General features: G+C 38.0%; 1 protein-coding gene and 1 long non-coding RNA gene across 2 annotated transcripts in view; one reads left to right on the top strand and one right to left on the bottom strand.

The window, feature by feature from the left end:
• Window positions 1–14,169, top strand: part of LOC128892964 (calexcitin-2) — an 82,713-nt gene extending 68,544 nt beyond the window's left edge. Inside the window, exons 2-7 of the mRNA XM_054153651.1 lie at window positions 1,291–1,357; window positions 11,861–11,913; window positions 12,128–12,247; window positions 12,440–12,554; window positions 13,573–13,670; window positions 13,753–14,169. Coding sequence (XP_054009626.1) covers window positions 1,300–1,357; window positions 11,861–11,913; window positions 12,128–12,247; window positions 12,440–12,554; window positions 13,573–13,670; window positions 13,753–13,860 — 552 coding nt within the window. The 5' untranslated portion in view covers window positions 1,291–1,299 and the 3' untranslated portion in view covers window positions 13,861–14,169. The remainder of the gene's footprint in view (window positions 1–1,290; window positions 1,358–11,860; window positions 11,914–12,127; window positions 12,248–12,439; window positions 12,555–13,572; window positions 13,671–13,752) is intronic.
• Window positions 8,359–11,846, bottom strand: LOC128892976 (uncharacterized). Its single transcript, XR_008461232.1, has 3 exons — window positions 11,444–11,846; window positions 8,733–11,208; window positions 8,359–8,606 (listed from the first exon to the last, which is right to left on the bottom strand). It is a non-coding gene; the product is annotated as an uncharacterized LOC128892976 (long non-coding RNA).
• Window positions 14,170–14,736: the final 567 nt, after the last annotated feature.

A 14,736-nucleotide genomic window follows, 5' to 3' on the forward strand; every position in this document is an offset into this window, starting at 1 on the left:
GTTTCCATTTAGAAAAAAAAGTGGAGTTGCATTTTTCTGATGCACTCATGTTACAAAAGTGCATAAAATTAATTACATGTTATGCGCCATCTGAAATCATTTAGCTTTCACTCATATCGTTCTTTTCTATTTCTAACCGTTTAAGAGGTACATCTTGTTCCAGTTGCATGAGATATCCTGTATATTTACAATTACAAATTTATTTGGAAACATGAAGCATTAATTTAAATTAGACAAGTTTCTTCAGTAAATATAGGGGGTAGGAATACTCACGGGACTGACTGTAACTTTGAGCTGCAATTTTGAAGCTGGACAATTTGTATCGTTATGGCGAAGATAAAAATGACAAAATATGTTTCGAAATATCAATGTTGTAAATATGTAGCGTATAAAATAAAAAGATTTTCGCAACTTTTTCATAACCAGGAATAGAATTTGAAGTGATGTGAATTCAGCGATCGAAAATGTGTTAATTTTTAAAGTGTGAAGGAAACGGTGATTTTTGTCAAGATAAAATATGGTTTGATACTTTCAGGCGCTGGACTGACGTCATACAGGGAATTTAGAGTAAATCTGTTTTGCTTTTTACATTTACATGGAAACATCCATGCATCTGTACGCTTTTGAGAGAGATATTGCATATTTGGTATTAGTTGTATATAATACATAGCAAATGACAATGAAAAATAAATAGGGATGAAAGAAGTGATCATTTACATTTGTAGATGCCTGTGTATGTTTTTAGAAAAAATATTAGATATTTGGTAATAGTTGTATACACACATGTAACAAAAATCAAAGAAAAATAAATAGGACCAAAGGAAGTGATTACGCCTGTGTCTATCTGTACGTTTTTTGAGAAAAATTGGATGTTTGTTAATATGTAATTCCATGTATATGACAAAATCCAAAGAAAAATAACTAATAATGAAAAAAAGTGATCATTTACACTGGTATATATCTTCGTACGTGTTTGGAAGAAATATTCGATATTCGTTAATAGTTCTATAGATAGGTTTTCGGAAAAGTAATAATTTAACATTGACCAACTGTTGTATTCGAACCAAGCTGATTTTGTATCTTGACGACGGCCTTGTAAATATCGAGGCGACGTACAAAGCAGCTCGATAAAAGCAAGCTGCGATTACTTTTTACTGACGAGATAAAATAAGGGTCGGTCGCTCGAGACAATCGACCCTGATCGCCATTCTATCGAGAACGAATACTGACACGGCACACGCGAACGTGCGGGCAAACTTTAACAACCCTCTTGTGTTTCCTTTGTTGCAGATTGACAAGATGTCACTGTCAGAGTTCCGCAAGAAGAAGTTACTCTACGTCTTCAACACCTTTTTCGGTGAGTAAAGAACCATCGTCGTGTACTATTTTAGATTTTTACCAAAAATCCTTGCGAATTCTTAAACAAATTTTCCTTTCATCTTTCAAAAATTGAGTTTCTCTTTAGAGAAAAACTTTCTGCATGTTTGTCGTAGGGTTACTTGACACCTGCAAGGAAAACAAGTTTCAAGTCGAAATGTTCATTATTAAGAGAGCTACGAATTTTTGGAAATTAGACTAAAGATTAAAAAATGTAATCTTTCGAGAGTTTTATATATTTTTTAAATTCTTCAACTAACGAGGGGAGTTTCCCGTTTTGATCATTGAAATCTGTTTCCCTAGTACTATCAATGGCGTACAATCACACGAATGTACACTCACACAGAATTATTTTTAAATAATTTATAATGATGATCACTACACAGTAATATATTCTGATATTTCAAAATGGTAAAAAATCTGCGTTAGACAATTTACTATATGCTTCGCTAAAAATTTCAAACATCAAAGTAATGGTTAGTCGACTATGAGAATCTTCGATGTCGTCAAAGACGTGCAAAAATGTTCAATCTTCTCGACCGAATAATTGGTCGTCTTTAGAAGAACTCGAAGAAAATTATACACCTGTTAAGCGTTGATTCTTAACCGCATCGTAGGTGTTAGTTTTCAAATTAACCTGAGGATTATTGAGGAAAATCACTGACCAATCACAGCCCTCGAATAGCGCGCGCTCAGCTGGCGCTGTGATTGGCTACGCCGCGACCTGGTGACCAGCCAATCCTGGCTCGAGTCTATTCTTTCGCGACTAAGAGCGGATTAATCGGGCGCTGTGATTGGTCGATGGTTTTTCGTTAATAATTCAAAAACAAAGCACCGTACGATATTTTCACAAAGGAAATTGTCGTTCAGAATTATTTCAGCTATCCCCCATTTCCATTTTATTTGTTTTCAACCATTCCGATATAGGATTTTAACAATCATATAAGAAGATTTTGGGGTGTTTAGATTGTTTAAAATAGGTTATGTTTGTGTGAGGAGGATTTTAATGTTCATAGAAGAAGATTTTAGGGTCTTTAGACTGTTTAAAGTAGGTTAAGTGGATTTTAACGTTCATAGAACAAGATTGTAGGGTGTTTGGACGGTGTAAAATAGGTTATGTTTAGATTATGTGGATTTTAATGTTCATAGAACAAGATTTTAGGGTGTTTAGACTGTTTAAAGTATGTCAGGTCTGATTTAGGGGATTTTTAACGTTCACAAAACAAGATTTTGGGCTGCTTGAGCTGTTGGACCACGCACTAATCGGTCGCTGTGATTTGTCGGAGTATATCGTTAATAATTCAAAAATGAAGCCCTCATCGACATTTTTGCAAAGGAACTTCTGGTTCAGAATCGTCTCAGTTACCCCCATTTCCGGTTTTCACACTAATTCTGGGACACCCTTTAGAATCTATCAACCATTAGCCTAATACCACCATCGAACCTCTCCAACTGCGACTTTCCACCTGCATTCAGAAGTATTAGGTTGTCCCAAAAGTTTCTTTCGTTTTATTAATGAGTAATACATACACAATATTTTATGTCAAATGTTACATTATTGAATTGAGTGCGATTCGTTTTGCTCCATTATTGTTACAACATCAACATCTAAGAAATCAGATTGTCTATTTATATAAACACTACCGCACAAAATAATTGACTGCAAATTACGAAAGAAACTTTTGGGACAACCTAATATAAATTATTCCCATCCAAAACAAGCATTCATTACCTACATCTGACCCCGACAAGATCCCAATTAACCCTCATAACAACCATTTGCCTAACCAATACCCCATCCAAAGACCTTTTCTGCCCTCTACAGTGTTATCCACGAGACGAGAAAACACTGCCTGCTGAATACGTTAAGATCACATTATTCCAAGCTCGGTGGTATTTTCACGCGAGCCTCCTCCACGTGTACCCCCACCTCCGCGTACCTCCGATGCTCAGAGTGGCCGCGTTAATGCTCCAAGTAATCCAATTCCGCGTCAGTTACCACGTATCCTTAACGACCCCTAACAGTCGCTGGGAAATTATACGGACAGTACGCTCGGTGATCCTCGAGCCGCGTCCACCTCTTCATACTGATAAACTGAACCATCGCCGACGGCTGGGCCAATATTTCTCCCTCGGAGAAGGGCTCGCTCGGCCAGAGAACGAAATAGCCGGTAACTGATTGCCCTTTCGCCGCTACCAACGCATTCCGTGGATCTTTCTCGAATCGGGGATAACGGTCTTACTCTTGGCGGTCCTCTCGAGGCTATCGCTGGAATGCCGGGGCCACAAAGCTTACCAGCGAAATGAAATACGGTCGCTGGTCGAGGGGCGGTCGCCACCCTCCACGGAGGGTGATTTTGGGGGTTGAGGAGCGACGTCAGGGCTGCGCAGGGACATCTCGATAGGTCCATGTACGACGCCAGGGGTTTCGGAGCGTGATTCCGAAATTTGGGGATTTTTAATGTTCGCAGGACGAGGTTTTAGGATATTTGGGATGTTTGGAATAGGTTTGCGAGATTTTGAGGTTTTGGAGGTGTGAATTTGAATGGAAGTTGGAGGTTTTTTAGCGGTTACAGAAAGAGATTTTCAAGTGTTAGAATGTTTAAAGTAAGTTAGGTCTAGATTAGGTGGATTTTAATGTTCACAGAACAAGATTTTAGGGTGTTTGGACTGTTTAAAGTAGGTTAGATCTAAGTTAGGTGGATTTTAATACTCACAGAACGAGATTTTAGGGTGCTTGGGCTGTTTATAGTAGGTTTGTTTGAATTTTGAACGAATGAATTCAAATGGAACTTGTGCGTTTTTAACGCCAACAGAAGGAAATGTTCATGTGCTAGGGTGTTTAGACTGTTTAAAGTAGGTTAGGTCTGATTTAGGGGATTTTTAATATTCCCAAAACAAGATTTTAGGGGTGATTGATGTGTTGAAGCGGTTAGTTGGTGTTTTTCGTTAATGATTAAAAAATGGAGCCCCCCACCGTCATTTTTGCAAAGGAACTTCTGGTTCAGAATCGTCTCAGCTATCCCCCAGTTCCGGTTCTTACAGAAATTCTGGGTCACCCAGTATATGTCATTTATTTCGAACAATTTCGATATATTTAGACCTGTACCATCTACCAAAAATCGATATGGACTTCCCAGACAATCCAATATTAACTCCGTTAACGAGTTATTAATTTGTCCATATTAATTAAACTATGCAAATATTCCTAATTTCCCTTCATAACAGTAGTTTGATGGTCCACATCAATAATTTCTCGTTATGAATATCTACTTCTTCCTCACTCAATTTTTTTTTTCATTCAATCCCTGATTGATTAAAGCTACTTGGCTGGAGCCCAACTGTTAACGTTAAGGCTGTTTAAAGCAATTTTACTTTAATTTGAGATTTTCAAGATGTGAATTCGAAAGGAATTTATGGATTTTTGAGGTCAATCGTACAACATTTCCAAGTGTTGAGGTATTTTGCGTGTTTATAGTAGGTTTGCCTGAATTTGAGGTTATGGCGGCGTAGGGTTTTAGGATGTTTAGGCTGTTTAAAGTGGGCTTACTTCAGTTTGAGGTTTTTGGGATGTGAATCCAAATGAAAGTTGTGGACTTCTAAGGTCAATCGTACGGCATTTCCAAGTGTTGAGATGTTTAGTCTATTTACAGTAGGTTTGCTTGAATTTTAAATTATGAGAGCGTAGGATTTTAGGATGTTTAGGCTGTTCAGAGTGGGTTTACTTCAATTTGAGATTTTGGAGACGTGAATTCGAATGGAAATTGTGGATTTTTATGATCAATCGAACAATATTTCCAAATGTTTACGCTGTTTAGAGAGAATTTTCTTCAATTTAAGATTTTGCAGCTGTGATTTCGAATAGAAAATTTGGATTTTCATCAACCGAACGAGATTTCCAAGTGTCAGAGCGTTGTTTAAAACACTTTTACTTTAATTCGAATAGAATAGAAGTGAATGGAACCCGTGAATTTTCCAAATTTATTATCTTCTGAATTAATTACGTCGCGGTCGGCACCCTCGTATTTTTAAGGGTCGAGGGCAACATCCCTGCGCAGGGACGTTTCGCCAGGTCCCTGTACGGCACTTATGCGCGTCTCGGCCTGGATATGGCGAAACCAAGCCAGCCCGAACACCTATTTATGGCAAGGGAGAAGATAAACAATGGACGCGCGGTTCAGGGTATGCCTCGTCGCGTTGAAATTACACAGTTCCCTGTGTTGGTATCCGTGCATCGAGGCAATCATTCATACAAGTTTGGACGCGACGTTGCATCTCGATGTCGCCGCCTCTCGCCGTTCATGCCGGCGAATGTCGCGTCACCCGGCAAAAGTATCGCGTCGGCAGCCAGAAACGTAACAATTAGCGTGCGAAAACTTGCGAACGGAGTTCCGACGGTTGGACACGTGCGCCGCTTGGGGAACTGGGAGGATGTGCGCGGATTGGTCGTGTGAGCAAGGTTGCTGGTGTTGGAGCCTGGAGGTCGCAGGCGTGTACACGCTTCGCGACGCTCATTAGCCCCTTACTTTCTTCCCTTCTTTGACCGTCGATCGACGGCTAAACATAACCTACGAGGCTGTTCTTCGAAGTCGATACGAGATTTCACCGTGACCCAGAGAACACCGAGGACGATGTGGCGAATACGAGCCTTCGGGCAGGGGCTTGATGTGGTTTTGTTGTTGGGGCCTGGACGACGTGATTAAAGGAACGCTTTGCGATGCGGGGGAATCGAATAGTTGGGGAAAAAGTGTTCCGAGGCTCGGTGATTTAGATTTCAGCTTCTGATGAGTGACTTTCCCGGAGTGGTTCCATTGGGACAACTTCGGGACCTTTTTGGGGTCGCCTCAAGGCCGAGGAGTTTTGAACAATTTGATATGACGAGCACGTGGGGAACACTATAGGCTATCGCTGTAACAATCTCGTTAGGCGATACTTTGTAGTATGTACATCTCTTGTTACGTTTCATTTTTAACGTAATTATGTGCCGTGCTGATAAGTAGACCGCGGATCTTTATGCAAAATAAAATATTTGCAAACTTAGATAGGAACTTATTTTACTTTGAAAATATTATAATATGAATTTTATTTTCGATATTTCTTTATATTATTGCATACTGGGTGCACTTGGCAGCTTCTTGCATATTCAAATTTCTTATAAATATTAAATGTACTACGTCTACTGATGAGATATTATTAAATATAGAGAAGAATCAAATGGAAAGAATATTTCTTTATATTATTGCATAGTGTGTGCAGTTGGTAGTTTCTTGCATATTCAAATTTGTTATAAATAAATAAATACACTACATCTCCTGATGAGATAGATATTATTAAACATACAAAAGAATGAGATCGAAACAATCTAGGATCAGTTGAGACCCCAGTCTTTCTTCAATCTTTTTCAGCCTAAAATAAACATCGAATTAACGAAACTAAATTTTAAGGAATAGAAAATGGCCTCGTCTGTGATGAGTCTCATTTTTGTAAACTCTTGGTCCGAACTTGTAGTGTTAGTCGCAATTTAAAGTAAAGCGTTGAGAGAAACAAATAGGATTAGAAAGAACCTGGTGTCTTATCTGAAGTTGACTTCGCTTAATGGAACCATTCCGCCTAGAAATGGTGAAGCAGGTGCAATTTAAAATAAAGTGTCGCGCGGATACAAGGCACGTTTGAAACAACAGCTTGTTGTTTTTCAGCAGTCCCAAGCAAAACGTGCAAATAAATGTTCTGGATTCAAATGGTTCAAAGAAATTGTTATAATATATAAATTAAATTAATTTTGATAATACAATTCTTCTATATTTTAGAAATAAATATGAATGTTTATAAAAGAATTATTAGACAATATTTAAAAAGAAGTCTAAAGAAATTGAGAAAGAAAATTCACCTTGTAAAGGCACACTGTTGTGATTTGTTGTTTATATACAAGAATATCTCATATCTCATAAATATAATGCAAGTTTTATGCATTTATAACGCGAAATAATACAATAAATACATGTTAAATATAACCAAAACTTGTGCGCAGTTGTGAAAAACGAAATGATTATTATATTAATTGGAGAATATATTCAACAAACGTTTTTTGTACATTTTGTATATTCTCCATGTTGTACGTCATGAATCCATAAAATCCGCGATCTACTCATAAGTTTCCTATAAAACCGACGCCAACACTAAACACGTAGAATTGCGGTAAATTTCTATGGGGTGCCCAATTTGTCAGAGCTTCCTACAGCATTCGCTTCGTACTACCATCGAAAAACGGGATGGCATAATACACGTGGCACGTAATCAATGCATGATGTGATATACGTCCCCTATATTTTCCCCAGGGCGATGACGAGAAACGCCTGGCATGCTTCGAATCGTTTGGCCAATGAATTATTTCAGTCAACGTTTCGGTAAAAATTGTCCCCGCCGTCGGAATGATGAATTCCGTATCGTGACATCGTAATCACCGTTTAACACGATACTGCCCTAAAATGATAGCTCGGGAACCAGCGGAGAAAATTAAATGAAAGGTGAAAGCAAACTTACGAATTCCCTCGTCGATATTATCAGAATTGGACCTAGTCAAATATACATATTGCTACGTTGTTTTTAAAAAAAACAATAACAATGAGATATACTACTCACGCACTACTAACGCACTAATAATTGGAAATCTGGTAGGTGACACAGGACTGAATATATCGGAATGGTTCAATAAATCAAAATTGGTTCAGTGTATCAAAATTCAAATGTGTCTTTGAGTTTTTCCTATTCCTAAAACTTGACACGAACTTTCTGGACAATCCAATAAATTACAAGTTCAAATTGGGTAGTGTTGCTCAACCAAGTGAAGTAAATTCATCCTAAACAGCTGTGAAACTATATATTATTTGCAAGTTTCGTTTAATTAGTTTATAATGGAACGCTAAAGCTCTAGCCAAGAAGCCTTAATCGCACAGGAAGAAAAAACAGCTGAGAGAGGAAAAAGTAGATTTTCGTATGTTCGAATTCAGCCAGAAGCTGACAAATTGGGAAAATCTATAACTTTCATTTGAATTCACGCCCTCGAAATCCCAAACTGAAGAAAACCCACTCTAAATAGCTAAAACCACGCCCCCATAATTTCAAATTCAAGCAAACCTACTCTAAACAGACTAAACACCTCAACACTTGGAAATATTATTCGATAGACCTTAAAAATCCACAAATTTCATTTGGATTCACGCTCCCAAAACCTCAAACTGAAGCAAACCCTCTCTAAACAGCCAAAGCACCTTAAAATCTTGTTCTGTGAACGATAAGATATTCCCTAACCCATTCCTAAAGAGCCCAAACACCCTAACATCCTACGCCTCCATAACCTCAAATTCGATCAAACCTCCTCTAAACATTCTAAACACCCCAACGCTTGAAAATCTCGTTCGGTTGGCGTATAATGGAACGTTGAGACTCGGAACCGAGCAGCCTCGACCACCCAGGGATTGAAAAGACAGCTAAGTGAGAAAGAAGTAGGTGTCTGGCACGGACCCAAAGGAAAAAGTGTGATCCGAGAGATAAAGCGTTGAACGTTTAACATCGCGTCGTTTCTGGCGTCAGAACCATCGTCGCATTAAGTCCGCGGGACGTTAACGCCAACGCCTCGTTTCAGGTGATGTTGAATCCGGCCCGCTTATCGTCCAACGCGGCTCGATGATCGAAACAAAACCCCTGTTCGACGGAGTCTCGTGTTTCGGGGGAAAGCGTCCCTGGGAATGGGGGTGCCACGATCATGTAGGCAAAACACGCGACAAGGAATCGATGTAATGAAATATAGGCGTGAAACAGGAGTGGGATGCCGGAGGCTCGGAGTTTTGGCCTGGGTCCAAAGAGAACCCAGACCTAACCCTGGGCTGGGATTTCAAGGTAGACCCGCGGAAAGTACGAGCTCTTGTCGATCTTGCTATTCATCGTCCGCGGCGGGGTTGTCGCCGTTTGAATTGGACGTCATTAGTTTTCGCTAGCCGTTCCAATTTCGCAGGAGAGACCTTTGCTTCTTTCAGGTGTCGAATAGCATCGGAACCTTCCGGAATTCATGGGCTTCCTGGTTATTAACGCCACGAAGTGAAGGCCGGTTTCTGGGTTAGGGTTTTTTCTTTCTGTTTGATCAATGGCTACCGTTAGTTGCGATGCACGTTTATGGTAGTCGAGTCAAAGCATTGGGCATCGATTTTTAATCAACTTCGAAAAGGAGGAGTTTACGCAATTCGACATGTATATTTTTTTTATTTTTATTTTTTTGTGTGGAAATTTTAGTCTACCTCTTTGCATGTATGGACTGAAGTGAATCTAGTGAGAATTCTTTGTTAAAGATTCCACTATGCGTGGGAACGATCGAAATACTTGGAATGCAATCATGTATTAAGAGGAATGTAGAATTTTAGGCTGTTTAGCATAAATTTATTTCAATTTAAGATTTGTTTAAGCGTGAATTATGGGGGGGGGGTTAGGATGTTTGGACTGTTTAAAGTGGATTTACTTCAGTTTGAGGTTTTGGGGATGTGAATCCAAATGAAAGTTGTGGATTTTTAAGGTCTATCGAATAATATTTCCAAGTGTTAGGGTGTTTAGGCTATTTATAGTAGGTTTGCTTGAATTTGAGGTTATGGGGGTCGTGGAGTGTTAGGATGTTTGGGCTGTTTAGAGTGGATTTATTTCAATTTAAGATTTTTAAAGCATGAATCCGAATAAAGATTGTGGATATTTAATGTCCACGAGACCAGATTTCCAAGTGTTAGGGTGTTTAGGCTATTTAGAGTGGGTTTACTTCGACGTAAAATTTTTGAAGTGTGAGTCCGAATCAAGGTTGTGGATTTTTCTTATTTGTTAACATCGTCAGCAGTTACTACCGCAGCTGGATTAATTCTGGCTCACGAAAACCTACTTCTTCCTCGTTCAGCTAGTTTTTTCAATCCCTAAGCGATTGAGGCTACTTGGCTGCAGCCCCAGCGTTCCATTATATTTGGTTGTTCCAAAAGTTTCTTTCATTATCATCTAAGTACAATCAAGTACGGGACATGAATGTCGGCTGTTCGAAATTAAAAAGATTTTCAATCTTAATAAGTGCAAATCGCGAAACGAACTTTTGAGAGCAATCTTATTAAACTGTTTTACGAGACTTGCAAGTGTCAGGTTATTTCGTGGCTATTTTGAACTTTGACTTTTCCTATCTAAGCAATGTATAAGGTCGCGATCCAAGATCTGTAGCGCTACCATATCCCAAAACGCGGGAAAAATTTAAATTGCTTTAAACTGATTCTACAAGAACAATTTTTTCACGATGAAATATATTATAATAATTTATGTAAATCTATATATGATGTAATGAAATATACCTGAACATACAAGAGAATAACAGAACGACTATTAAATATTATTTAAAATAATATAAAAAAAACTTTGTTATAAAATATTATAAATAATATTTTATTATTGTCCTCTAAACAATACTGATTTCGTTAAGTGTTGTCATATGTATTTTATATGAGATTCTCTTGCATTTTTTTTGCCAATAGAATATAATTATACTTTTAAGTATAATTCAATAATTGTTTCAATCATTTCGTATTGATGGTTGTCTAACGAATCGTTGTCTTTAATGTGGGCATTCAAAATTTTGAAATAAACTTTCAATATTTAAATTTCTGATGACACAAATGGTCGTTTTTTGAAAAACATTTTTTATCAAAATGCTCTGCATATATCGATGCCATTTTTGGCAAGCTTAAAGCACTGTTCTGGGCATTCAAAGGGAGTAAAGCTTGGACCCATTCATCTTGAAGTTGAAGATTGCTTGGAAACCTGAAACGTATAAATGTTTATTTTTACTTGATGGTACAGTTAAATGGTTAATGATTAAAAGCAGTAATCATGTTGATTAAAAATAATAATATATACAAATTAAATATGAATGTAAGGCAGAAAACCTATAAAACTGTATAATAAGTAATAAGTACAAGATAAACTAGTTTTTGAGGTTAGGTTAATACAAATTTACAAGTTACATATACAATGATTCACATTTCGAATCACTTACTTCTTTTGCTTTATATCTTGTGTTTTTACATAATTCTACAAAACAATAACGAACCATTGTTTCAATTCTTGCACTTTATATCTTATATTTCTTTAACTTACTCCAATCGTGTGGTCCAATGAGTACCAATCACCCAGTTATGAGTGGTTATGAGGTTATTAAGTTCTTAGCTTGGCCACTTTTGGGACATGGTGTCGCTACCGGTCTTGGGACGCATAATGGCTGCCGTTAGCAGTCCATAAGTATATAGTCAAAGATTTTGAATGGATTTGTTTCTATTCTTGTTTCTATTCTCTTCATTAATGAATTATTAACGTGACCAAATTATTTAAACTGCACAAATATGCCTACTCCCCCTCAAAATAGGAGCTCAGTATTCCACATCAGTGGTTTCTCATTAATTTTGTAATGTTATAGATTGCAATCAGAGTGGCGCGATCGATAAGAAGGATCTCGACCTTGCTGTCCAAGTAAGCATCTAACTCCTTGTTCTTAATTAAGATCGAACTTTTCATTAAATGAAAGTAATTAATTATAAAGCTCTATTGAGAACTTTATCGAGAACTTTAGGCAATTTTGATGATAATATAGAGAATTTTATTGGCGAAAATGATATCGGAATTTTATTAATGGACTTCACTTTTGAAATATTGTCTATGGGTGATTTTTTATTTCTGCTATTAGCGAATCAGCGAATGCAGAGGCTGGACTCCTGACAATCCCAAAGTTCAAAGCACGAGGGACAATTTGCTCAAAATGTGGGACGGTTTGAGGCAAAGGGCTGACGCCGATCAAGATGGACAAGTAAGAATATAATCTTTGAATGCAATCCTTAAAGAAAATTAAAAGAAAGAAAGATTTAATTTCTAATTCCATAAAACCTAAAGAAATATTTCTACACGCTTGTTATTATATTTATGTGGCTCCATGTGGTGTAAAAGAATGTCTGAATCATCCTTCCGTTCCAAAATTCTTATTTTTCTCTACGTTTTTCAGGTTAGTCGAGAGGAATGGTATTCACTCTGGGAAGAATACGCGAATGATCCATCGAACCCATCCGAATGGCAACAAACATACATGACATTGATGTTCCAGTTGTTCGATGCGTCCGGTAAGTTTATTATGCTTTCGATTCTTCGAAACGATGGGAAAACAAAAGATTTCAGTGTGTGACTGAAACTTCTTATACTTGAAACGGTGACGTGAAATTGTCGACAGAGATAGAACTTTTTATTTACAAATAAAAATAATTTGAAATAATTACTTCTCCATGGGGAAGCATACATACTTCTAAAATATAATATACTAGAAAATAATTACCTAAAAACAGTTACTTTTCTGTATAATTTTATATCAAAACATTTTTAAGAGTAATATATAGGGTACAGTAAATAACAAATTAAGAATGACAAAATGGGCAATCTTCACCATTTTAAAAATATTTCTGAGGGCCTCATCTGTAGTCCAGAGGTCCTTAAAACCCTAATCCAGGTGTGACAACTGTGGAGAGCCCACATTAGGAGTTCAAGTATTAAGTGTGTCTTGTGATATGTTGTTTTTTAACTTTGAGAATATTTTAGGTATATTTTAAATTTCGTTTGGACACTTTTAAGATTCATTTTACACGGAAATCTTTGAAACGTCGCGTTTCTTTCGAAATTACGTTTATTTAATTGGTGGGAATGATGACTCAAAACGTAATTGTCCGATTGTTTTCAAACGCTTAGGTTACCTTAGCTTTGAATACCTTAAATATGAACAATTGGAATGATATTATTGTTTAAACTATGTTTTTACTGCACAGGAGGATGAAAATTCATACTTTTTCTCTAAGCACTTTGAAAAAATCAAGTTCTCAACTTTTTTAACCGCAGTTTGGTTCATATTCTCAGAAAACATGTCAACAATGTACGAAAAAAGTTTTATTGTGACCACTACAATTCCTACCGATACCTTGTACACATAACTGACATAACAGCTGATATCTCAAACATTTCTGCGCGAAAGAAAGTCAAAGTTAAAAATAGTAAATTTTTCTCTGTGAAAATAAAATCACAAAAAACAGTCAATATTTGACCTCCTAATACGGTTTCTCCCCTTCAAGTCGATCAATCGCTAATGTTCGCCAGGTGACAAATCCATCGACGAGAGCGAGTTCTGTAACGTGTGCAGATACCACGGCGTCCCGGAAGCCGAGGCCAAGGAGGCGTTCAAAAAACTGGGAGTCGTAAGTGTAAATCACGCGAGACGATCGAAACCCTACGGCGCGAGCCCCACTAATACTGGAAATGCAATTTCTATTTGCATAGGGTCAGGAAATAACCTGGGAGAAATTCGCCAACCTCTGGAAGCAATATTTCTCCTCGGACGAGCCAGCCACAGCCGGAAACTTTATTTTCGGGAAAACCTCGTTCTAACTCGCTCTCCAGTACCGTGGTAACCGAGAGACGTATTATTACCATTTTCCTATACGTCGCCATTGTATCGTCCATTCGTCTGATTTCTCTCGTGGTCAATTTACCTCTAATCATTAATAATCACCGTTCGGGGGTTCTTCTTGTTTGACAACGAAATAAAACGCAAAAAAAAACTTTTATGATTTTATCGACGCTCGCGAAACGATCGCGATCATTCGGCAAGCAGAAGTCTCTTCGCTCCTCGCCGTGTAAATAATCGTCCTCGTGGGTCCGGAGACGGGCAAAACCCTTACATGAATAATCCTCTACGAGACCTCACTCTCGTTTAGATGAACAATACAAAATTCGAACTCGAATTATGGAAATATATCACGATAAATAAACGAAGGACGAACGTCACGAATGAATTACTGACGCGTTTTATTCGCTATCTGTTGCTCGAATAAAGTTTTGCCTGTCTCCACTCCCGAGTTCACGATGGACGATGTGTTCGAATGATTTCGTTTCTCGCCATGGAGCGAAATTTTCCCCGGCGCTCGACAGCTGTGGTGACGAAGTAGGGCTGGGTCTACTTGCCCAAGTTTTTTAGTTGCGAGCGTTCGAATACAGCAAGCGCGTAGATTCGTTTCGTAAAAGCTTTGCATCCTGGGTCACAGCCGCGGCTCCATTAGGCGTGGTGCGCGAGGAGGATGCGCGTGAGATTACTCGCTGTCTACTGCCACACAGCGCGTTGGATTATTGGATATTTTAGTAAAGGATGATTCGAATAGTCCCAGCCCTGCGCATAAATTATATATCACTGTATGTTTGTATCCGTAGCGTACGTTAAATGTAAGAAAACGAACTCTTTAGTTCGGCGGTTAAACAAAAAAAAAA

The sequence above is a fragment of the Hylaeus anthracinus genome, unplaced genomic scaffold (genome assembly GCF_026225885.1).
Source record: "Hylaeus anthracinus isolate JK02 unplaced genomic scaffold, UHH_iyHylAnth1.0_haploid 2, whole genome shotgun sequence".
Lineage (NCBI taxonomy): Eukaryota > Metazoa > Arthropoda > Insecta > Hymenoptera > Colletidae > Hylaeus > Hylaeus anthracinus.